General features: G+C 36.5%; 1 protein-coding gene and 1 long non-coding RNA gene across 4 annotated transcripts in view; one reads left to right on the forward strand and one right to left on the reverse strand.

Annotated features, from left to right (window-relative positions):
• The window catches only part of LOC120080791 (transportin-3), a 104,984-nt gene extending 84,864 nt beyond the window's left edge, over positions 1-20,120 (forward strand). For 2 of the 3 annotated variants that reach the window (XM_039035423.1, XM_039035431.1), the window contains exons 21-25: positions 1,146-1,333; positions 1,455-1,566; positions 4,845-5,002; positions 17,619-17,735; positions 19,176-20,120. In XM_039035423.1, coding sequence (XP_038891351.1) covers positions 1,146-1,333; positions 1,455-1,566; positions 4,845-5,002; positions 17,619-17,735; positions 19,176-19,400 — 800 coding nt within the window. In that variant the 3' untranslated portion in view covers positions 19,401-20,120. The remainder of the gene's footprint in view (positions 1-1,145; positions 1,334-1,454; positions 1,567-4,844; positions 5,003-17,618; positions 17,736-19,175) is intronic. The other variant, XR_005482648.1, reaches the window with a different exon arrangement.
• A 2,486-nt stretch (positions 20,121-22,606) lies between these two features.
• On the reverse strand, positions 22,607-24,429 carry LOC120073614. The gene is made up of 2 exons (XR_005480768.1): positions 22,939-24,429; positions 22,607-22,854 (listed from the first exon to the last, which is right to left on the reverse strand). It is a non-coding gene; the product is annotated as an uncharacterized LOC120073614 (long non-coding RNA).

Below are 24,429 nucleotides of genomic sequence, written 5' to 3' on the forward strand. Positions count from 1 at the left end.
AAGATAGAGGCCACCATCCTCGGAGAGTGAGTATTACAGTCTGGATCATGTTGTTTGGAACACTTAATTATTCTTCTGTTTTACAACAGAAGCTGTTTTCTCACAGTTTATCTCCTAATTGGTATGTTTTATGCAAAGCAGAAGGGGAAGATCTAGAGCATTTATTCTATGATTGTGCCTATGCCAATAATTGTTGGAGATCTCTTTTTGAATGCTTTAATATCTGTTGGGTTTTCGATAATGAATTCAAGAATAATGTGCAGCAGATTCTTATAGGGCCAACCTTTAAGAAAATTCCAAATCTGTTGTGGATTAATGCAGTAAAAGCTTTGCTCGTTGAACTTTGGTTTGAAAGAAACCAAAGAGTGTTCCAAGACAAGAAAACTCCTTGGTTTGCTCGTTTTGAGGCTGCTAGGCTTAATGCTTCATTTGTGGTGCTCTCTTTCTAAAACCTTCGCAGGTTACTCATTACAAGAAATAAGCTTAAATTGGAGGGCCTTCATACAAGAAGATTGACAGAAGTTTGAAGTCTTTGGATTCAGAGTTACAGCATAGTGTGATCTTGTTTTAGGATGTTTTTTCTTCTTCTTTTTGGTATTTTGTTGTAGAAGCTTTGGTTGACAGCTGTCTTTTTGTATCTTTATTGATTCATTGTAAGGACTATTTTAGCATTGAACATTTTTTCATTGAGTTAGTTTGTAAGATATGATGAGGGCACTAAGGGGGTGTCAACCTAGTTGAGATGTTCGGGTGCACCTTCTGATCCTTAGATTTTATGCTTTATGCTCTTTGTACATTTCTCTTGTACTTTGAGCATTAGTCTCATTTAATTATTTGAATAAAAAGACTTGTTTTCTTTTCAAAAAAAAAAAAAAAAAAAAATGATAGAGGCCACCATGCTACTTAGCAATGCCAATCACTTTTCCTAAACCTACTTCCTAAAAGATAAGAGGCCACCATGCTACTTCAGCGAGCATATTGTTAGCTTGGGCAAGTTTGTGAAAGATACAAATTTTTTTCATCCATTGACTTGGTTATGATTTTCTTAGAAATGTTTTTTTCCTTGAGGCACTGTCCCACAATTTGTGGAGACATACAGGCAGTGCTTTTACTGACCAACTATTTTAATAAATTATCATTTGCAGCTTCAGTTATTGTTGAAGAATATGGCCATCAAGAAAAATTTGGGCATTTGTTTATCACCACTTTTGAAAGGTTTACTTATGCAGCATCCGTAAGTGCTATTAATTCCTCGTACATATGTGACCAAGAACCTGATCTAGTGGAGGCTTACACAAATTTTGCATCAATTTTTCTCCGATGCTCTCACAAGGTTGTTCTTTTAGTTCCATTATTCTTTTCCTTTTCTTTCTTTAATATTATAGGTATAGTTTCATTTATCCTTTAGGAGAAAATAGAATTTGATGGCTGTTTGATTTGTGGACGTATTCCAGGAAATATTAGCTGCATCTGGTTCTCTTTTGGAGGTTTCATTCCAGAAGGCTGCTATATGTTGCACAGCCATGCATCGTGGAGCAGCATTAGCAGCAATGTCATACCTATCTTGTAAGTGCTATGCATCGCTTCTTTTCCATCCCTCCATAAGAATATAGTTGTGTTGTTGGCTGATGGAGTAGAGAATCCAAATGATATCAGACGATGCAGCTATAATCTTAAAGACTTACAGTTCAAATGTCAGCAACCAATTTTTCTGATGGCTAGTGCCGGGTGCTTGTCCTTTTTCTTTGGGAGTGGCTAACGTGTCCAATTCGCATAAGTGAAAACTCACCTTAACCCAACAATCAATCTAACACAATTCACAAATACCACGTAGAGTTTAGCCATTCAAGCAATGATTTCCTACTCGCCAATCTCATAGAATTGAATAAATCCTCTCTCAACGAGGCTAAAAGAGTCATCCTTCACTGTAAAATTTCACATGCATTCCACAGTTTGTTTCCCACTTGGCTAGTCAGCCACTGTCCCTCAAATGTATTAATCTCATCTCGTGTTACTTTCTCCAACAATGCATTTGAACTTCATGGATTTTGGCTAGTACTTAAACTCGGTCAATCATAGAAACAAAAGCTTGATAGGACTCAAATAAACCATCATATTACATATAGTTCCCAAAATAGTGTACGGTAAAGCTTTTGGCCTTTTCCTTACTAATTAGTAAGTCTGAATCATCAACACGAGGAATCCTATATCATCCCACTCATTTTTACTTGTGTTGTCTAGAGATTAGGACTAGTTAAGATTTTTGGGAGAGTTCTTCAGTGTTGAAACCTCAACTTGTTTGCCTGTTTGTTACTCCTTGTATAGGTGATGAGAATTTCACTTCAAAGACATTTGGAGTCCATTGAGGAGCAATTTCTTCTTGGGCTTTAGAGGATATGGACACGTGTCTCCCAAACCCTAGCCACCCATCAACCAAGTCTGACCCACCCTAATCGTTTGTCCGTTTATTTCCAACCACCGTTGACCACCTAAAATGTCTCAACCACCCTCTATCAACCTCTGACCACTCTTCGCCTTGGTCATAGTTTTGGATAAAACCCTCCATTCTCTTTTCTAAAAAATTTTAAAAATTATAAAATAAATAAATAAATAACCCTAGCCCCTTCATTCGTTCTTTGACCACCATCGGCCACCTCAATCCTCTCCAATTGGCGACCACCTTTCGTCCAGCCTTCGTCCACCTTGAAACCCCAGTCCAGCAACTGCCTTTTCCCATTCCTAGTCATTTCTTCTCCTTGATACAAACCCAAGCCACCATGAAACCCTACCTTTCCTTCCGTCCAACCTCCGACCTCTACTAACAACCTCAGACAGTATTGCGCACCTTACATGCTTCTTCTGCTGTGTCTCCAGTCACCAATCGGTGACTTTGAGATGTTGGTAGACTCCTACATTTTGTTTCTGCTTTTCTTGGGTAGCTTTTTGTTTGTTTTCTTCTATCTTATAGCTAGTTATCTCTTCAATCCTTTCCATTCAAGATGTCCTTGAACCCATTGGATGAGATGAGTTGTGTTTTTTAGTACAACAACTTCGGGGTGGGGGATTGAACTTCCAATCTCTTGGGACATAGGTCAAGCCAATACCACTGAGCCAAACTCACTTTGAAAGAGGTGATGAGTTGTTGTATTCAAAACTAGTTTTTTTATAAGGTGTGAGAAGAACATGTTTACTATTGAGAACTCAATTAATAATTAGAAGATATACCTTTCAATTGAGATGTTACAGGATCTGGTTCACACGTTCTTCTCCAAAAAAGATGGGGACGACTCTAGATTCCTTTGTTTGGCTAAGTTTAACTAATTCAATGAAAGTTATTTTGAATACACTATATGGCCCCCCCCAGGTAATCTGCATGTTCTAGTTGGTCTCTTGATGGATAGTTTTCTTTGAAAAGGAAACTAGTCTCTTTATTAATGATTGAAAGAATGCTCAAAGTACAATAGAGTTATACAAGGAGCATTAAACATAAGATCTATGGATCAGGAGGCGCACCCGGACATCTCAACTAGGTTGACACCCTCTTTGCTGGAAAAGTTGCTTGGACTGCCAAACTAGGTTGACACCCTCATTGAGAGAGTTGGCATCTTCTAGAGGAATTAAATGCATTGATTTTCCAATGCAATTATCATTCTTTTTTAATAGAATTTCATCTGACACAGATAGTAAGGCTGCCAATGGCTCCTCCACATCAAAATTCGCTTTCTTCTTTAAGTTTTTGTTGGATATCTTCGTTGTAGTAATTACCTCATAAGAAGTCTTTTCGACTTCCTCATTTAAAGACTCTGCACCTGTCTTAATAACTACGAATTGAGCATCAATCTGATTCATTTCATCTTCCTCAGCAAAAAGCCTTCGATTGGAGGAGTTTAAGAACTTTCTTGACTGGATTGAGTTTAAATTGTATTAGAAGATGAAAGGTCTCTATACCACCCTCCCTTTTAACCACATAGGATGAATGGTCCTCAGATATTGAAGCATTAATGATTGAAGGTGATAAATTGCATCAGCAAAACTTGCTAAACGATTCAGTTGTAATTGAAGCATTAATGGATAAAGAAAGACTATTACAAGATGACTTGGTAAATGGTTCAGTATCTGTCTTTATCTCATATATGAAATGTGTTAAAGAGAAAACTCATATGTTAAAGAGAATTTCATATGCCTAATTCAAGAGGATGCGGTGTTGGTAAAAGACTTTAGACGTATTAGCCTGACCACTCTTGTGTATAAAATAGTGGCAAAAGTGCTTGCAAAAAGACTCAAAGGGATCATGCCAAACATTATAGTCCCAACTCAAAGTGCATTCATTGTGGGGAGGCAAATTCTTAGTATTTGGAGTGGTTTTGCCTCAGCTAAAGATTCGAGCCTGGTGGTTTTGTTGGTTTTTTCAAGTTTTTGTTTGTTGTCTCAAAGGGTTGACGTCCTTGTATTTTTTTTTTTTTTTTCTTTTGTTGTTCTCTATGTTGTTGGTCTTTGTTGCTAGCTCCTCCAGGTTCTAGTTTTTGCTTTTATTAGTTCTATTTTTGTTTTTCTTTCCTTCCCCATTGGGAGATTGCATCTCTATACTATTCTCTTCCTTTTCATCCGTCAATGAAAAGTTTGTTTGGTGTTTAAAAAAAGTACAATTGAAAACTCATTGAAGAAAATTTTTATTCACACTGATGGGGAAAAAAACAAAAACAAAAGAAACAAATGATCAGAACTTATATTATACTTTTTCCCCGGAAGCCATCTACTTGACTCTTCCCTATTAGCTTGATTTTTGTTGCCTTTTAAATAATTATTTCGAGTCTTATTTTCTCTAAATTGCTTTGCCCGTTTAGGTTTCTTGGATGTTAGTCTAGCATCAATGTTAGAATTTGCAAGTACCAATTCTGAGGGATCATTCAATTCTATGGTTATTCGCGTCCTATCCCACAGCGGCGAGGGACTTGTATCGAATATTCTGTATGCTTTGCTCGGTGTTTCAGCGATGTCACGGGTAAGCTTTTAATTTAATGTATACACGTGGATGCTTTCCTTCTTTTTTTATTTCCACTTGCAGGTACTCTTGTAACCATATATGGTCAAACTAATAGCTGTCTATATGTGTGCCTTGCATGAGTAGTTTCATTGTGATAGAACTGTTGATGCCTGATCTATATTTTTTTATGACATAATTTTCATTATAAAAAAGAAAGATACAATAAAAAAGGGGGAGATGAGTTATCCAACAGACAATTTACAAAAAAATGACTCCAATTAGTATAAATTTGGGTTAAGCTATAATTACAAAAGAATTTAGAAGTAGAGGACCAAGTAGAAGTAAAAAGAATAACCAAACTCCGGAAAAAGTCACTGTTGGTTTCTTTATCAAGAATGTTTTTCAAACAGCCTTCAAAGGAGGGTGAAGATCCCATTGAAGCAAAGGATTTTCCAAAGGATTTTCGCCTGAGCATTTATAATTAAGACTCCAGGATTTAATTCCAAAATTGTTGAAGCAAACTGGCAGTCCCGTAAAACATGGTCCAGACTTTTCGTAACCTCCAAGATCTCTAGATGATTTAGCAAGAAGTGAAATGTTCTTGCATTTAAGGTTTGCAATACTAAGACCAACCTGTTCAGTAGCTCCAGCCAGCACCCTCACTTTCCGATCATCTTGTTCAGAGATTCAGAATTCTCTGATGGGTTCTTCTTTCTGATCATCTTGTTCGTAAACTGATTTACCGTAAAGTATGGAAGTAAAAAGTTGCAATGCGAATGGATCCTATTTTTGCGTATGGCATGATTCTAGTAAGTTTTTTATGGAAGATTTGGAAGTCAACATGCTACTTCTCCTGCCGAAATCCCAGCTAAGTTGGTTCGTTGAAAGTATTCTAGATTTGATTAAGGGATCCTTCTCATGTTTCTTTGTGAGAAATGGCCATGATGATTCAGGTGTCACACAATTGTTGAAGTTTCATGGATCCTCAGGATGGATTATGAGATGTGTGGTTTGGCCATCTTTAGGAGAAAGATATTTTATTCATATTTCTTCCAGTGATTCATTGCAAGGTTGGTATTCTTTTGCGTTAATACTCCTAGAGTTCCAGAGAAGTTCTGAAGATTCAGTTAAGCCCTTAATACCAAGGCAGTCAGCATCAAAAGTTTTGCCATCCCAGGGAGAAAGCTATGTGGACCTTGTGAAGAATTCATGTCCATAAAAGCTCTTTGTTCCGGTCGAAGAAACAGAGCATCGATTCTGAAGCTTTTCCAAGATTGAAACAATGCTCTGTTTTAGTACCCGATAAACATGCAACAATATTGGATATTAAAGAATTCTGATGTTTTTCAAGAAGATTTTAGTAACTTATGGATAGTTTTCCGTTTGTTTGAGTTCAATGATTGGTCAAAAATAGCCAAAATGCTAAAAAAGATTCTTACATTCTAATGTCATTGTCTATCCTCTGTTTCCAGAAAATGTTTTACTCAAATTGGACCAAGGTGTTTTGCAGGACTTGATTGAGAAACCAGGCAAATGGCAGAGGTATCGATCATTCCATCTAAAGTTTGAAAAATGGAACAAGTTTATGCATAGCTGACCCTTGTATTCAAAAGGATATGGAGGGTGGATTTCAATCAAGAATCTCCCTTTAGATTATTGGTGTAGGCAAACGTTTGAAGCTATAGGAGCTTATTTTGGAGTACTGCAAGATATTGCAACGGATACTTTAAGCCTTCTTAATGTATCTGAAGCCAAAATTCAAGTTAATAAAAATTTATGCAGATTCACGTCATCAACCATAGAAATCATTGATAAAAAACGTGGTTCTATTTTTCTGAATTTTGGAGACATTGAATTAATTAATCCTCCCTCAAGGGTGCAAGGTGACTTATTTGTTAAAGATTTTATTAGACCAATTGATAGAGTTTGAATCCTTAGATCCCGTTGGTGATACAACTGCTATCCAAAAAAAGATCCCTGATATCCTTTCGAATGATTTTCAGCCAACCTTTGCCGCCATGAAAGCCACAGACCCGGTTGTTTCACCTTCAAATTTAATTGTCCCTTGCCCAAAGCTGTCTCTTGTCCTTCTCGTATTCCCAACCAATGAAGTTTCGTCCTTAAGGTAGAATGTCGTTGGTTCCTACCATAATGAAAAGGCAATAATTGATTGCGTTAATTTTCTCTCTCCTAGAATATCAAACGACGACAACCCTCATCTTTCAGTAGCCCCCTCTTCATTGCTTCATTGTAATAGTATGGTTGTTCCTTCTTCCCTAGCTCACGTCTCTCAGCCAGTGGAAGCAAAGAAGCGCTCACATTTGTTCAAGCCATATCCCAAGCATTTTGCCAGAAAAAAAAAAACTTCTTTCCTAAATTCGTGGTCTAAAATGGTGAACTCGGATTTGCTTGAGGAATTTTGTGTCAAAATACAAATCTCGAGCTTATACCTGAAAAGCCTAAAATTGCTTCTTCGAATCATCCTTCTTTTATCCATTCCAACTTTAAAATTTCTGGCTCAAACATTAACTTTTTGAGAGGTCTCTTGGCTAGTTTTCCAAGTAATTCTTGTAAAAAAAAAAAAGCTAGAGACAGACGAATAATCAATAGTAAGTGTTAGTAGTGAAGAGCTTGAAAATTCTGATACAGAGGAAAATACAAGAGGAAGAGACAGCTCATGGGTTTGGTTTCAATATTTGTCATTTATTTCAACCGGAGGAAGCTCACTTGAAAGGTGAGGATGAAGTCTTTTTTTTTTTTTTTTCTAACCCTCTCAGAAAGGAAGATATTCCCAAGCATCGACATTCAATAATTGTAGCTTGTGATATCATTCTTGGTTGAGCTGCTTATAGCTGTTTGTGAGATTTTGGGGTTGCTATCTTTATCTTTTCCTCTTTAAAGTTTCTGACGTGAAGCACAAGAGATCTTGGAAGTCTTTCTAGCTGGTGGGGGTTTTTATGTTTGTTTTAAATTTTATTTGAATCTTGGAAGATGCTCCAAGTTTTATTCTCTGTTAGAAGGACAGTACAAACTTTTGAACTTGTTTGTCAGCATGATTGATTGGGTTGTTGAGAGTTCTCCGAGAGATTGCTTGGAACTCAAACAGCTGCAGAGCATATGGAACAATATTTGATTGGTTGCACCATGCGCATTTGTTTCTCCTCTTGAAAGGTATTTCTCAATGGTCGGGCACAGTAGAGAGAAAGCAACTTGGGAGGTTTTAAAGCAGATTATGTTGTTGTGGGTTGGTTTTGTGCTTGGCCTCCTGTTCAAGCCTCAAGTCTTGTACTTTGCTAGTAGTTTGGCAGTTTGGTATTTTATTCTTTGGGTGTTGTCTTAAGGGTTGTTCTCCTTTGTCTTTCTTTTGGTCCTTGTTTGGTCCAATTTCGATGTTGTATTTTCTCTTTTCTTTGTTTGTTTCATTGTAAATTGAGTTTTAGACTCCTTTCATTAGTTCAATGAATAGGCCTTGTTTCTGTTTCAAAAAAAAAAAAAAAAATTGAGGACGTTCAACTAATTGTAGAAAAGCATCTAAAGCTTTCTTAGGCCAACTAGGAGAGCACAATTACGAAGGATTTTTTGAATTCCACAACAGATGTATAGTCTTTCAAAAGAGAAGATCCACAAATCTTTGCTTTCTTGGGACAAGGCCTTCCAAATACGATCAGATTTTTGCCTTTCCAAAGCTATTTGTTTCACAATGAGGTTGGGAAAGAGATTTAACGAAAATGAGCCATCATTTTCCAATAACGACAAAAACACATCATTGGTTGGCGAAAGACTAAAAACCAAAAGAAATTTATAATACCGAATCTACTCCTATTACTATAAAGACGTAGCAATAGTGGTAAGTTCGGGTCGATCTGCTGGGAGGCGTGATATTTTTTCGTTAAGGTGTAATTAATAGTTATAGTGGTAAATGTAGGTAGTTGGTGTGGATAAGAAATAGGGTATGCAAGAAAAGTAAAGATAAAGTGGGTAAATGTAATTAAGGATCAAAGATTCTATCCTTGGGAGTAAATTGAGTTTTTTTTTTTTTTTTTTTTTTTTTTTTTTGAAACGGAAACAAGCCTTTATTATTCATGAAATGAGAGTACAAGAGCTGTGTACTTGAATCATAAAGGCAAATAACTAAGAACTAAGAATTAGGAGGCACACCCAGACATCTCAGCTAGGTTGACACCCCTTTAGCGTCCTCATCATATCCAAACCAACAACTCAAAGAACAAAGATAAAAAGAAGCCTTACAAAGCAACAAGAAAGAAACTAAGTACAAACAAACAAAAAGACTTCTTTAGCAGTAGTTACAAAACATAGGAAATCAAAAACAAAAAGCTGAGAAACAAGACCACATTATGCTGAAAAAACAGTCCACTATCTTCTGAAACTAGCTGTCCAAATGAATGAAGGCCTGCCAATTTAAACTTATATCTCGTAAGGAGTAGGCTTCAAATGCTTTTGAGAGGGAGCACCATAGAGAAGCATTAAGTTTTACAGCCTGAAATCAAGCAAACCAAGGGGTTTCCTTATCTGGGAACATTCTTTGGTTTCATTCAAACCAAATCTCAGCAAGCAATGCTTTTGCAGCACTAGACCACAACATATTTGAAGTTTTCTTGAGGAGTGGCCTAGTAAGGATCTATTGTACATTGTTTTTGAAAGCGTTATCAAAGACCCAACAAGTGGTGAAGCATTTAAAAGAAGCTCTCTAGCAATTAATGGCATATGCACAATCAAAGAAAAGGTGTTAGAGGTCTTCCCCATCTGATTTGCATAGAGCACACCAATTGGGAGAAAGAAAATGGGAAGGCGGCTTCTGTTGTAAAACTGAGGAGCAATTAAGCGCTCCAAAAAGCATTATCCACACTATTATATTTACTCTCCGATGGCTGTTGGACTTCCAGAGAGCTTTCTGAAGGCAAGTTGTGAGTGGTGAAGTCAAAGAAAGATGTTTGACCAGTGATTTTACTGAGAAGGAGCCGTTAGCTTCTAGGGACCACGTGCGAGTATCTTGGCAGTTTTTTAATTCTTTCGTGGGAGTAAATTGAGTTCCTATGCAATTTCCTATCATTGGACTATTTCGATTTAACTTATTCAATCACGCTTTGCACAACAACATGCTTGATCCGGCCTAACTATCCTCTACAATAGTGGATAGCTAGCTAGAACTAAACCATGCAAGCGACCTAAGTTATAATTAAAACCTCATGCGAAGCTTCAACTAATCTAAATGCAATCAATCCTACAGAATCCTTAGCAGTCATGATGAATCGACTTACACTTGCATTAAGCCCTAGGTTTCTATTGTGTGGTTAATTAGTCGGAAAGTCAAACCCTAATTAACCAAGTTTTTCTTAACATAATCAAATCATGCGATCTAAGATTCTAGATTAGACTACAAACCCTAGCATACAAGATTCAATAATTGCTACTCATCAACTTAAGCTAGACAAAGATGGAAGACATCGTGCAAGTCTAAAATCTTTAGCATACGACATACATCAAGGTAAAGAGCATCAATCCAAACAAGAAACATACATCAAAGATTTTAAACGGATTCAAAGATGCATAAATCAATATGGCGTTTATACAAAAAGTAGTTACATAGGTTTTACTCCAAAAAACAAGAAGACTTTCCTCAACTTCTCCATAGACAAAGAAAGAAGAGAGGAAGAGCTCCGATCCATGATTACAACTCAAAAACCCTAAGCTAATCCTAACCTAAAATGCTAAAAAGATAAAAGGAAGAAGAAGGAATTTTAGTCTCTCCTTGGCCTCCATCACTTTTGGCATGCTAAACCCTAAAGAAAGAAGAGAAGTATATATAGAGGCTGACCTAGTGCAGCTGTGCCTCTAGCCTTGTTGCTGTAGTGCAGTCTTGCTGCAACGTCGCTGGCCAAGGTGCCCTTCCTATCGTGCCGCATGTCACAATTGCAGACTTTCGAACACGGGATGGGCGATTGTTCGGCACTTGCTCTAATCCGGTGAGCAAGTCAGCCATGTAAAAATTGAAAGTTGCGGACAGCGTCGGTATATGATGTAGCCTCTCTTCACGTTTTAATAGAAAATGGTTTTATAAAACATGAGAGAGAAAAGCATTGAAAACATTATTAAAGAATATATTAAAGACTGACAATTTTAAGTGTACTAGGTACTTTTAGAGAATGAATTTCTTATCATTTAATTAGATAAAAGGTACATATATAAAGGAGAATGAGAAATCCTAATCTAGGATATACAAAATTACAATAAAGGACAACTATACATATTAATTTAAATATATCTTATAACACTCCCCCTCAAGTTGAAGCAAATATGTCGATCATGTCTAGTTTGTTGCATAAATAGCTTATTCTTGCTCCATTTACAACTTTGGTAAATATATCTCCCAATTGTTCTCTAGTCTTCACATATCCTATAGATATTAACCCTTCTTGTATTTTCTCACGAACAAAGTGACAATCCACTTCAATATGTTTAGTTTGTTCATGAAATACTAGATTGGATGCAATGTGAAGTGTAGCTTGATTATCACACCATAATTTAGCTGGCACAGTAATGTTGAAACCCATCTTAGATAAAAGTTGGTGTATCCATCCTATTTCACACACAGATTGTGCCACAGATTTATATTCTGACTCAGCACTCGAACGAGAAACTACATTTTGTTTCTTACTTTTTCATGACACAAGGTTTCTTCCTACAAAAACAAAATATCCAAAGGTTGATCTCCTATTCTCTCGAGATCCAGCCCAATCAGCATCTGAAAAACATTCAACCTTTGTATGACCATGATCTTTATATAAGATCCCACGTTCAGGTGCAGCTTTTAGATAACATAGAATTTGTTCTACTGCAATCCAATGATCCACTGTAGGAGAAGACATAAACTGACTCCCAATACTCACAGAGTAAGCAATATCTGGTTGTGTCACTGTTAAATAGTTCAACTTTCCAACTAATCTTCTATATCTATCAAGGTCTTCAAATAATTCTCCTTTAGCAAGTTGCAAATTCGGTATCATCGGAGTACTACATGGTTTGACTCCTAATTTTCCAGTCTCAGACAACAAATTAAGTTCATATTTCTATTGTGATAGATAAATACCTTTCTTGCTTCTCATTACTTCAATTGTCCCAAATCTTTAGTATGAAATTGATCTGGAAGAAAAGTCTTGAGAGAAGATATACCTGATATATCATTTCCAGTGATAACGATGCTGACAACATACACAACAAGCAAAGTAATACTATTATCAGATCGTCGATAGAATACAGAATGATCAGAAGCACTTTTATTCATACTAAAACATTCGAGTGCTTGACTAAACTTACGAAACCACGCATGAGGACTTTGTTTCAGTCCATACAAAGATTTTCGAAGATGACATACCTTATCACTCTCCTCCTGAGCAACAATTTCAGGTGGTTGCTCCATGTAAACTTCCTCCTGAAGATCATCATGTAGAAAAGCATTCTTAATGTCGAGTTGATGGAAAGGCCAATTATGAGTAGTAGCCATGGATAAAAATAATCGAATGGAACTTAACTTAGCAACAGGAAAAAATGTATCAAAATAATCAATCCCGTAGATTTGGGCATAACCTTTGGCAACAAGAAGAGCTTTCAAGCGAGCCACTGTTCTATTAGGATTGGTTTTTATAGCAAACATCCATTTACATCCAATAGCATTCTTCCCTGTCATAAGCGAGACTAAATCCCAAGTACCATTCCCATCCAATACAGTCATCTCCTCAATCATTGCACTACGCCACCCAGAATGAGATAAAGCTTCATGAACCAAGCGAGGAATAGAGATGAAATCAAGAGATGTAGTAAAAGAATAAGTTGGTGAAGAAACCAGTTATACGAAGCAAATGAAGAATTAGGGTAAGTACAAGTGTGTTTACCTTTTCAAAGGGCAATGGGTAGATCATCACTCGATTCCGGATCAGATGTCGAAGAAGCCTTCAGTGTAGAACATGTGTCTAAAGGTGGCTATGGAGGACGCCTAGAGTAAACTCGAGTGACCAGTGGGCGAGAAGGAAGAGACATAGAAGAAGGTTGAGTATGAGAGGATGCTGAAGAGGAAATCTTATAGATAAACAAATCATCCTCTCCTTTACAATGACTGGATGGTGAGAGACTAACAGGTATATCTTCAGAAAACAGAACATCGGGAGAAACTAGATACCTATTAAGAGTAGGACAATAACAACGATAACCCTTTTGAACACACGAATAGCCTAAGGAAATGCATTTCAAAGATTTTGGTTCTAATTTGATACGATGTGGATGAATATCCCGAGCAAAACAAACATAACTAAAGATCTTAGGGAAAATAGGAAACAAAGATTTTGTAGGAAAAAGGGTACGATGAGGAATCTCTCCATTGAGGACAGAGGAATGCATTCTATTAATCAGGAAGCAAGCAATGGACACGACATCAACCCAAAATTGCTTTGGAACATGCATTTGAAATAATAAGGTACGGTTGTTTTAAGGAGGTGTCTATTCTTTCTTTCAACAACTCTATTTTGAGATGGAGTATCTACACAAGAGAATTCATGAATGGTGTCATGATCACATATGTAAGATCCAAGAACATGAGAGAAATATTCACCAACATTATCAGTGCACAAGGTTTTGATAGAGACATTAAATTGAGTTCGAATTTCAGCATGAAAAGCACAAAAATGAGACAATAACTTAGAATGATTTTTCATTCAATATAACCAAGTCACACGAGAATAATCGTCAACAAAAGTAACAAAGTAATGAAAACTTGTTTGAGACACAACTGGACAAGGATCCCAAATATCATAATGAACCAACTCAAATAGAGCGTTAACTCGTTTATGGACTCTAGAACTAGAACTAAGACGACGAAATTTAGCAAACTAACACGAATCACAATTCAAAGACGACAAAACATGAAATTCAGGATAAATTTTCTTCAACACGGACAAAGGATGACCCAAACGATAGTGAACTGCAAACGGGGATGTAACTCCAGAGCAGGCTACAACTTTTGGTATCTGGTGGTAAAAAATGTAAAGGCCCCCGACTCATGTCCTCTATCAATAATCTTCTTCGTCATACGATCCTAAAACAAGCAATAACAAGGAAAAAAAAAGATACAACAATTAAGGTCGCGAGTAAGCTGGCTAATAGAAATTAAATTAAAAGACACTTGAGGAAAATGTAATACAGAGGACAAAGAAAAAGATGGCGTGAGAGGAATGGTGTCAGATCCAAGAACAGAGAAGGTGGATTCATTTGCCAAAGTGACAGATGGGGATGGGGCAGTGGGTTGAAAATAAGTTAGAATTACCTGTCATATGAGTAGTGGCACCTAAGTCTATGACCCACTTGGTAGATGATGTAAGAAGGCATTTTGAATTACCTATCTCAGCAATGGTGGCAATAGGGTTCGATGAAGAAGATGCCTGCAAAGATTCCTGAAATACTTGAAATTTAGCCAAATCGTCAGCAGAGATGGTAATAGACTTTTTGGCCATATCATTGGTGGCAGTTATCTGAGCATGCTGAGATCGTTGAGCCTTGTACAACAATTTTTGACAATCATGCTTCAAATATCCTGGCTTACGTTAATAGTGACAAATAATCTCCTAAGAATCTGATTTTCGATTATCATAACTAGGCTTCTGAAAATTGTTGGTCATCCCTGGAGTAACCCGAGAATTATTATTCTTGCTTATAAGAGCACTACTAGGATGAGAAACAGACAAACCAGATTGAGAGCTCTCAATACGAAGAACACGACTAAAGGCCTACTCTGACGACAAAATCTCAAAATCGGAAAGAATTTGTGTTTTAGCTATTCCAAATTCAGGTGAAAGTCCATTCAGAAATATCATAACAATCATCTTTTCTCGTTGGGCTTGTAGTAACTTTGACTTCCAGGCTAAAAGGTAACAATAAGGCAAGTTTGGTAGCTGTCTTTTTAAGCCTCATAAAGTAGCTTGTAATAGATTATGTCTGTTCGGCTCGAAAGAATTGCGTACAAATTTCAAACATTCGATGGACGTGTTCTTTTCCCGAGTACGAAAATTCTAAGAACTCTAAGAGTTCCTTAACAGAATTACAATGATTTACCAAACCAACAACCTCACTCTCAATGGAATTCTTAATCTGAAGACAAAGTCGAGCGTCATCACGAAGCCAAGCTTTTTTCTCATCATCTTGTGGTGGATTCTCAATTATATGATCATCCATATCAGTACTAAGTAAATAAAACTGAATAGTACGATGTCAATCATAGTAATTAGCTCCATTTAACTTATGTTCTGTTATCTTTGATGCTAAGAGAATTACAATGGATACAACCATATGCTTCATCTCATCCATGAAGAACCAACACACGATCCCACAGACAGAATTAAACAAATTAGAATCAAAAGCAAGGTAAACCAAAGAGCGAAACAACCCCAAATGAGAGCAAAACAATTACAAACCCTAGGAATAAAAGGGTATTTTCCAAATAGCCTGACACTCGAGTAGATGTTGGTAGAACTAAAGGCACAGGTGGACTGGAAAAGCTAACCCGAGACGAACCCAACCGATGGAAATGAAGAAGGCGGCCTTACGCACTCCCACGTGCCGGTGCGCGACGATGGAGCAACATTGGACTGGCGGCACGTGTGACTCACGCACGGCTATTTTCGGTGAACGACGATGAACTAGAAAAGCCTCACACTCGAGTAGATGTTGGTAGAACTAAAGGCACAGATGAACTAAACTCACAAACAGCCTCACACTCGAGTAGATGTTGGTAGAACTAACTAAAGGCGCAGATGGACTGGAAAAGCTAACTCGAGTGAACCCAACTAATGGAAATGAAGAAGGCGACCTCACGCACTCCCACGCGCCGGTGCGCGGCAATGGAGCAACACTAGACTGGTGGCGCATGTGACTCACGCACGGCTGTTTCCTGTGAACGGTGACGGCAGATCGAGGCAGACGGCAGCGGCACTCCTCCTGAGGTGGGCGGTGTCATCAAATAGCCACTCGAAATGATGACCCAAATTCAAACCCTAACTCACAAAGCCATCAAAGAATATTCTAAACCCTAAACAAAGAATTGCTCTGATATCATGTACTCTGTACTTTTAAGGAATGAATTTCTTATCATTTAATTAGATAGAAGGTACATATATATAGAAGAATGAGAAACTCTAATCTAGGATATACAAAAATACAATAAAGGACAATTGTATATATTAATTTAAATATATCTTATAACACCAAGAAAGCTTTGATTGCAAAGAGTACATCAATACATGGTCCTAGAGTTGATTAGTGGGTTTCCTCTATAGTGTACTCTAAACAATTTTTAATATTTTTAGCTTGCATATCAAAAGTGGCGAGCAATCACTCGCATGCAAAACAACATGAAATAGCTAATTACAAGACTCAAAGATGGATGGTTTGGACATGCGACCATGGGCTAACATACCCTGGACAAGCATGCCCAAGACACCACGCACACGCATTGCGTGCCCTTCCATCAAAATCCAAAGTGCCACAGCGAGCGCTGCAGCGCTTTTGCCAAATGCATGCTATTGCCTTTGCATGCAGCGCAAGGCACCGAGCAAGGGCAGCCCTTACTCCCTTCAGGGGCATTTTCATAATTTTGCTCCTTTGAAGTTCCAGATGCCCGATTTCACTTTCGATAGCTCCAAATCGACCTCAAACGGCATATACACTCTAAAGTGCATGAATTCGCTCCTACAAAAATATATATTTAATCATTTAAAACATAATAAGCAAAGAAATTTAAGGACATAGAAATAGTTCTTCCCGAGAACTATCAATCATCCCTGTTGTTCGGTCTAAAAAGTTTAAGCTTGTTCAAAAGAGCAACTCAATCATCGAATTCAGCATCAGTGAAATTAAAATCCCACGCACAATGAGAATCAGATCGACAATCCAAAGAAATATTATATATTTGGTTTGTTGGTGTTGATGTCTGATATATATATAGAGAGAGGAGAGAGATGCGAAGTTAATGAATCGTGTGATTTTAAGACAAGCATGGAAGCTTGCTATTTCAAATAGGTGTGTGAAAAATCCCGAGATTTGAGCACCTGAAACAGTGAAAACATTTGTGCATGATGTTAATGATTGTGTGAGATTTTCTTGTTTGTGAACTTCGTTGTCATCTTCTTTATTCTATACAAGTGGGGCCTGCTTGTAAATGAAGATGAATTTTTGCGTTTGATCTTTTGCTATTTCATACTTTGCGTTGTTTTTTTGGGAGTTATGAATATAAGAAAATTTAAAATAAAAAAAAATATTATTATTNAATTCAGGAGCTGTGAGCTCTAGTGAAATTGGATTGAGAGGGAGGGAGAAAGAAAAGAGAGGAAGAGCAAGGGGAAAAAAAAATCTCTTAGATTTTCTTTCATCCTTTTCCTCTTGGAGTCAGATAGTAAAACATTTTGATAACTGCTCATTATGTTCCATAAACTCTTGGAGGCCCTCTAGTTTTGTTGGGATTCTTTCATTCTCCTTTTGGTAAATTTTGCACGTGAAGGAAATTGTTTCTCGTCTAATTAAATATTTGCAAGGCGTGCAGTGCAGTGAAGTTAACACGTAACCTCTTATTCAGGTTCACAAGTGTGCAACAATTCTGCAACAATTGGCAGCAATCTGCAGTGTAAGTGAAAGAACGGACTTGAAACCTGTCCTGCGCTGGGAATCTTTGCATGGCTGGCTACTATTAGCGGTTCTCTCTCTCTCTCTTTCTCTCTCTCTCTCTATATATATATGTCAGTTGGTAAATATTGGCTCTGCATAATGGCTCTGCATAATGGTTATAACTTATAATTAGAAAAGGAGGATGATTTTGCTATGGGTCACTGTACTATAATTTACTTTCCAAGTGTGTTAATTGTTTTAACTATATTTCTGAAAAGGAATATAAACAAATGAATCCTGCGTTATTTTCTGATAGAGACTAATGTAGTTACCTCTGGTACCATGAGCTGGTAGGATATATTTACTGTATTTGGAAAAATAAATCTTAATAGATAATAATAACAGGGGTTATAACTCAACAGGATGAAATTAAATGCGAGTGAAATACACAACTTTCTTATATACGAGAAAGGTCCCAAACGAGAAAGGAAAAGAGAAGAGGAAAAAAAATATTATATTAATGATTACACCTAATTAAATATTGTTTACAATCAATATAAACTAACACTCCCCTCCTATTAGACTTCAGAGAAAGTTTCCTCATTGGATTCCTTCGCTTTCATCTGCTGTCTCTGCTTTAGAGTCTAGAGATATGGAATTCGTGGACCACATTTTCTTCCACTTCTGTTGTCCCAAAAAGTTTGGAGCTTTATTTTCAATCAGCTGAATTTGTCTATTTCTCTCCCAGATGATGTGGTTGATTGCTTTATTTTCAATCCTTTGGAATTGCACTATCCGGTTACTCTTTGGCTTATTTGGAATAAGCAAAATCAGATAATTTATTCTATAATGTGGAATTGGATTATGAATGGACTATTTTTTTATATAGAAAAATGAATCAAATTATTTATAAAATATAGCAAAATTTTAGAACTATCAATGATAAATACTGATAGACACTGATAGACTTCTATCAAAATTTTAGAACTATCAATGATAGAAGTCTATCAGTGTCTATCAACATCTATCATTGATAGTTCTAAAATTTTGCTATATCTAGTAAATATTTTCAACCGTTTTACCATTTGAAATAATTTCCCATTATGAATTATAGATACGGCAGCTAATAAATCTATATAGACTTTGAGGAAACTTTAATTCTTCAAGTATCTTTATGATCCATATCTCTTCAAAAAATTTCTGGTTTAATGCTCTAAACTCTGCATTTTTGTGTTTTGATGGCCTTAGATTGAAGAGTTTGTCCTTTCGATGAATAGTTCCAAAAACCAGGTTATATCTGTCATTGTTTATTCAAGAAAAAGCATGTGCACACCTAAAGTAATACCCTGCCACCAACAAGAAAGAATAAGGAGACCGTAAGAATAGGATGATCAACATCTTCATAACTGGTTTTTAGATCCGTGGCTCCTGTTCTAAACATGAATTGAAATCATGACTCAATATTTATATGCAAACATACTTTTTAACTTTGGCATTTTGATTATTAAAGTTGTATGCTTTTTTCCAGGTGCAGGCTCTCCCACTTGAATATTTGAAACCAGGGGAAGTAGAAACCCTTGTGCCACTATGGTTAAAGGCTCTTGGAGATGCAGCCCGTGACTACCTTGAAAGTAAAAGTTGCGATGAAGCAAAGACTAATTATGGACATATGCAAGGGAAGGGTGGAAGAGTTCTGAAGCGTCTAGTTCGTGAATTTGCTGATGGTCATCGCAATATACCAAATGTGACTTAATTGCTGCATGCCATCTATACATCATTAGAGGATCCCCAGCTCTTAGCTTTTCTGATTATGGCCGCTTCTGTTGTTGGGATGCATTTGGCAGTTGAAAGTTCAGGCTGGTTTGGAAGCTTTTGGTCAATCTTGGGCAATGGCATGCATAATTTATAACAATCCTCTGTAGCTACTTTTTTCTTCTTATTTTTCTTTTTTGTACAGTGCCGTATTTAAATTTGTCAATTCGCCAAAGGTTGAAATTTTGTTCATATCATTCATTCTTTTCTGCCTTTCAAGCTCAGGTCAGAATTTTGTGGCTAGTGGAGATGATAAAGTAGTAATTGGTTACTCGCACTCTTGAGGAATGAAAAGATGAACCAGAACCACATTATTTATTGGTAAGGAAAACCTTTTGCAGAAACTAAAAACCACTTAGCGTTAATTGGACGAATTCCTTGGATGAAAGCAACGTTTTGGTGATGAAAAGAGGTGATGATCCTGCTTCGTCTATTTCTTTTACTAGAGAAATGACGGTTAATAAGTTTGGTTGTAATGAAGTATTTAACATTCTAATGTTCTAAATTTTAGCCCAGTTGGGAGAATTTTCGTTTCTTTTTTTCTTTTTACCCAAGTGTAGCCATGGTAATTGGTTATTATAGAGGCTTTACAATGTACCGAATTGATCGTGTTTGGATAAATAATGTTCTTAGAATTCTAGTCTGCATATTGTGGGAGAAATTTTATCTGTAATTATGTAAATTTAGGTTAGAACTTTTCATCGAGGCCATAGATTGATCTTTCGAGGGATACAGTACCTGCATACTGACTAACACTAAGGATCTATTTGTTTTTTAGGATGGTAGATAATTGAAAATTTTGGATGTCTGAATCATAGATAATTAACATTCTACTTGGAAATGTCATAAGTTACATAATGTCCTTATATATATATAAGGGTACTAAAAAAATGACTCTTACAGAATAATTATTTTTGGTAAGGAACAAAAAATTTGGCCCTTATATGTCAAAGTGTAAATTTTAAATTTAAACTTTTAATTTCATTTAATTGATTCTTAGATTTTGATGTGTTGTTACATTTACAACTTGAATAAATGTTTTTATTTTCATCTTCTGATAGCCTTTTTGTTGTATAATGGTTTAGGGATCAAGTACGAAATAAAAAGTAGGTAGTCAATAATTCAAAGACCCTATACTAGAGAAATTGCAATGAATGGTTGAAATTGAAGATATTGTTCACACAAGGTTTTCAAAGAAACTTGTTTCGTAGAGTTGAACTTATGTTGATATTGATTTGATGCAAATGTAGTTCAAAGTTTAGCACTTGATCCTCTAATTCTTCTCTCAGTTGCATGCGTACGCTTGATGTATGGAAGTAGATTGTATTATTACGATAAGGAGTTTTTTATATATTTATCAAGTATAAAATTTCTTAAGAAATTTGTCGTTGATTGGACCAATTCTAATCCATCTTGATCGACGATCTTGTATGCTCCATTTGTATAGACTTCTTTGATGATGTAGGGTTTTTCATGCGTAAACTTATTTTCTATATGTCTCGTTGTGATGAGTGGTCTTCTTACAGCAAGTACTAGATCACCAATCTGAAATGATCAAGACTTCACAACTTATCAAAGATTTTGAATATTCGTGGTTGGTAACATTTCAATTCCTGTTTAGTCTCTAGTCGCTTTTCATCAAGTGTTTCTAACTCTTGAAGGCATAATTTGTCATTGTCCTCTGTAGTTGACTCTTCTTGAACTGTCATCCTTAGCAATGAAATTTCTCTTTCTAGAGGGAGAACAGCTTCCACTTTGTAAACAAGTGAATATGGCATAATACCTGGAGAAGTACAATAAGTGGTTTGATAAGTCCATAATGTTTCATCAATCTTTTCTTGCCAAACTTCCTTCGACTTGGAGACAATTTTCTTCAGTAGGTTGCACAACGTTTTGTTGAATGCTTCTAGTAATCCATTTGCGATGGTGTTATACATGGACAACTTATACTCCTTGAACTTGAGTTTTTCACATAATTTGTCTATCAAGCTACTAGAAAATTGTCATCCATTATCTGTCATAATTTGATGAGGAATACTATATCGGTAAATAATGCGAGTTCATATAAAGTCTGCCACATTTTCTTTCTTGGTTTCTCTTAGTGCAATAGCCTATGCTCACCTTGAAAAGTAATCTGTTGTTGCAAGGATGTAAGAATATCTTGTCGATAACTTAGGTGTTATAGAACCAACAAAATCAAGGCCCCATAAGGTTATGAAGCTACAGTCAGATGTAGAAGTTCCAACGGTTGATGAATGAAATTTGCATGTAATGAAAAGCCTCACACTTCTTTGCATACTCCATTGAATCTTAAATCATCTTGAGCTAGTAATAAACCATTCTCTTTAATTGGAACTGGAGCTTTGGTCTAAGTTGATGTGCGCCACAAACACCTAAATGTGCCTCTTCTAAAGCCTTCGTTGATTCCTCTTTTCCAAGGCATAAAGCCCTTTAAGGGAATGATGATATAAAATCCTTTTGTAATGAATGAAGTGAGTAGGTCTTCTCCACACCTAAGTTTTATGGTGGAGGTCTTCCAGAAGCTTTCCATGCTCAAGATAATCTATAATGGGTTGTCGTCAATCTTCTTTGTCAATTAAACTAACTAATATCATGTCCGTTTCCTCACATTCAGTCTCAATTGGTGGTATAACCCACCTTTGACAAAGTGATATGTTTATAGTTACATCGTCCAGAACCATCAAGATAGTAGCAAAGTTTGATCTCAGCTTTAGACATTAGAGACAGACTTTTTTCCTTGCTCCCCTTCTTATGCCAACAATACCTCTAAGGATCTACCAACAATGCTTCCAGTGATCTTTCTTGCACGACAATGTACAATATCAATTATTTTTCTGCTACAGGAGTGCCTAGGACAAGGATTAAGTAAATATTTCTTTATACTATTAAAATCATTCTGATGGACCTCATCCCGCTTGAATTTCTCTCCCTCTCTCATTAGCCTTTAAAAAGGTTGGCACTGACCAACAAGGTTGGAAATAAACCTCCGGATGTAAGCTAAGTACCCCTGAAGACTTCTTAACTCATGTAAATTTTTAGGCTTTGGTGTAACGATCTGACTTTCTAACATATATTATTAGGACGTTACTATATGCATGTATAGGCTTAAAAATAAACATCTTGCAATTTAAGCAAAACCAATCAAACCTCTTTATTTAAAGTAAAAGTTTAAATAGCATAAAACCTTTTTTGGGTACCTATAAAACTTGATATTTCAAAATAGAATAAAGTAAAACAAATAAAGAACTCAAACATTCGTCTGCTAGAAACTGGAACATGAAAGACATGGAAAACATATGCAGAAGCGTCGATCTAGTCCCAATAGAATGGTCATGGATTCTTCTTGTCATTCATCAATCTGTTCTTGTCTTTACCTGAAAAACATATCAAAGGAAAGGGTGAGTATAAAATACTAAGTAAGTGATCCACAACTTAGTCCATTAGATGAAGTTGTTAACCTTCCTTTTCGGGTACATGTGCACATGGGTATAAGTAGTGAGCCCAAATGCCTACAAATCATGGCAATAGTGGCGTTCCCGAAGGAACATAAATCATGATTGTCGTGGTGATCTCGGAGGAACAAAAATTATGGCAATAGTGGTGATCCCATAGGGACACCAAGTCAGTCATAAGTGGTGAACCCGAAGGTTCATAAGCATAAGATGTATGCAGCACGATAGATAGTCACTATCTAATTTAGTATGCATCAAACAACTAATAGGCACCTCATACTATAAATCATAATCATATTATCTTAGCCAATATATCCAGCATGCAAAATGTAAATATAAGATCTTGTGCCATGTTCATATCAACATAGCTCATAAGCTTCCAGCACGCCCAAAACAAATCATACATCAATGAAACAAAGCTAGTCAACCCAATACATTTAGAAGCATGCTTTCGTAGTAGGTATTCAATCCTAACATCGACTAGGGCATCTGGTTCGGGCGAACAAGTAGTAAGACACTTATCTTGGGATCAAACTCAAATATGTTCAAGCAAGCTTAACTAAACTCCTTTTTAGCTTGAGTGAAAATAACTCTGAAGTCTTCCTAAACACAAAAGGAAATCACTTAGATATTCCATAATCAAAACTAAAACACTAAACTCAACCCAAATGCCTCCAGAAGTCATACCCAAGTGTAGCTTAAATCGAAACCACCTCCAATCCTCAAAATCCTATTCCACCCTATGCACATATCAATAATAGTTAATCAGAATAAATTTACAGCCCCTAGACTAAACCAGCAAAGAGCTTCAAAACCTGAGATAATTACTTAGAGGATGCCAGAACAATTTAAACTCCACTAAACAACACACAAGTTCCCCTCAAAACTCAGATCTAAAATTAACACAACATGGGTGAACATAGTTTTGGATCAAAACTTACTGGATTATCAAAAATCCAACCAAAACAGCCAAAAGCTCACAACAAAATAAGAAACTCACCCAAAATCGACCAAAATTCCAATAGTGGCGGCTTTTATAGTGGATGGGGGTGACATCTGCTAAATGGCAATGAGTGGTGGAGCAAAGGCCAGCAATCGGATCTGATAAGAGATGTTTTGAGGTAGAGGTCGACAGAGGACTAAAGAGAGAGAGCTTACTGACAACGCTCAACAATCGGCGACCAAGGGTCTAATGGAATGAACACATGTGCATCGAAAGAAAAACAGATCTAAAATACTCTAATTAAATTAACTATAAAGATAAGCATGCATGCAATAAAACAAGAAAAATGTGGAAAAAATACAACTTTTGTAGTTTTTGAATCTTCTCCAAATCAGCTCCAATCTCCTCATAACGTTTCGTAGACCACCACGAGAGTCTTTCTGACTATTTTTCGACCTTAGAATGGGATGGTGGAATCCGGTGAGTAACAAATTTGGAGAGAAAAAATGTTGAAGCTTTGAGAGAAAAAATGGATGAGATTATCACATAATCTC

This window comes from Benincasa hispida, chromosome 1 (genome assembly GCF_009727055.1).
Source record: "Benincasa hispida cultivar B227 chromosome 1, ASM972705v1, whole genome shotgun sequence".
Lineage (NCBI taxonomy): Eukaryota > Viridiplantae > Streptophyta > Magnoliopsida > Cucurbitales > Cucurbitaceae > Benincasa > Benincasa hispida.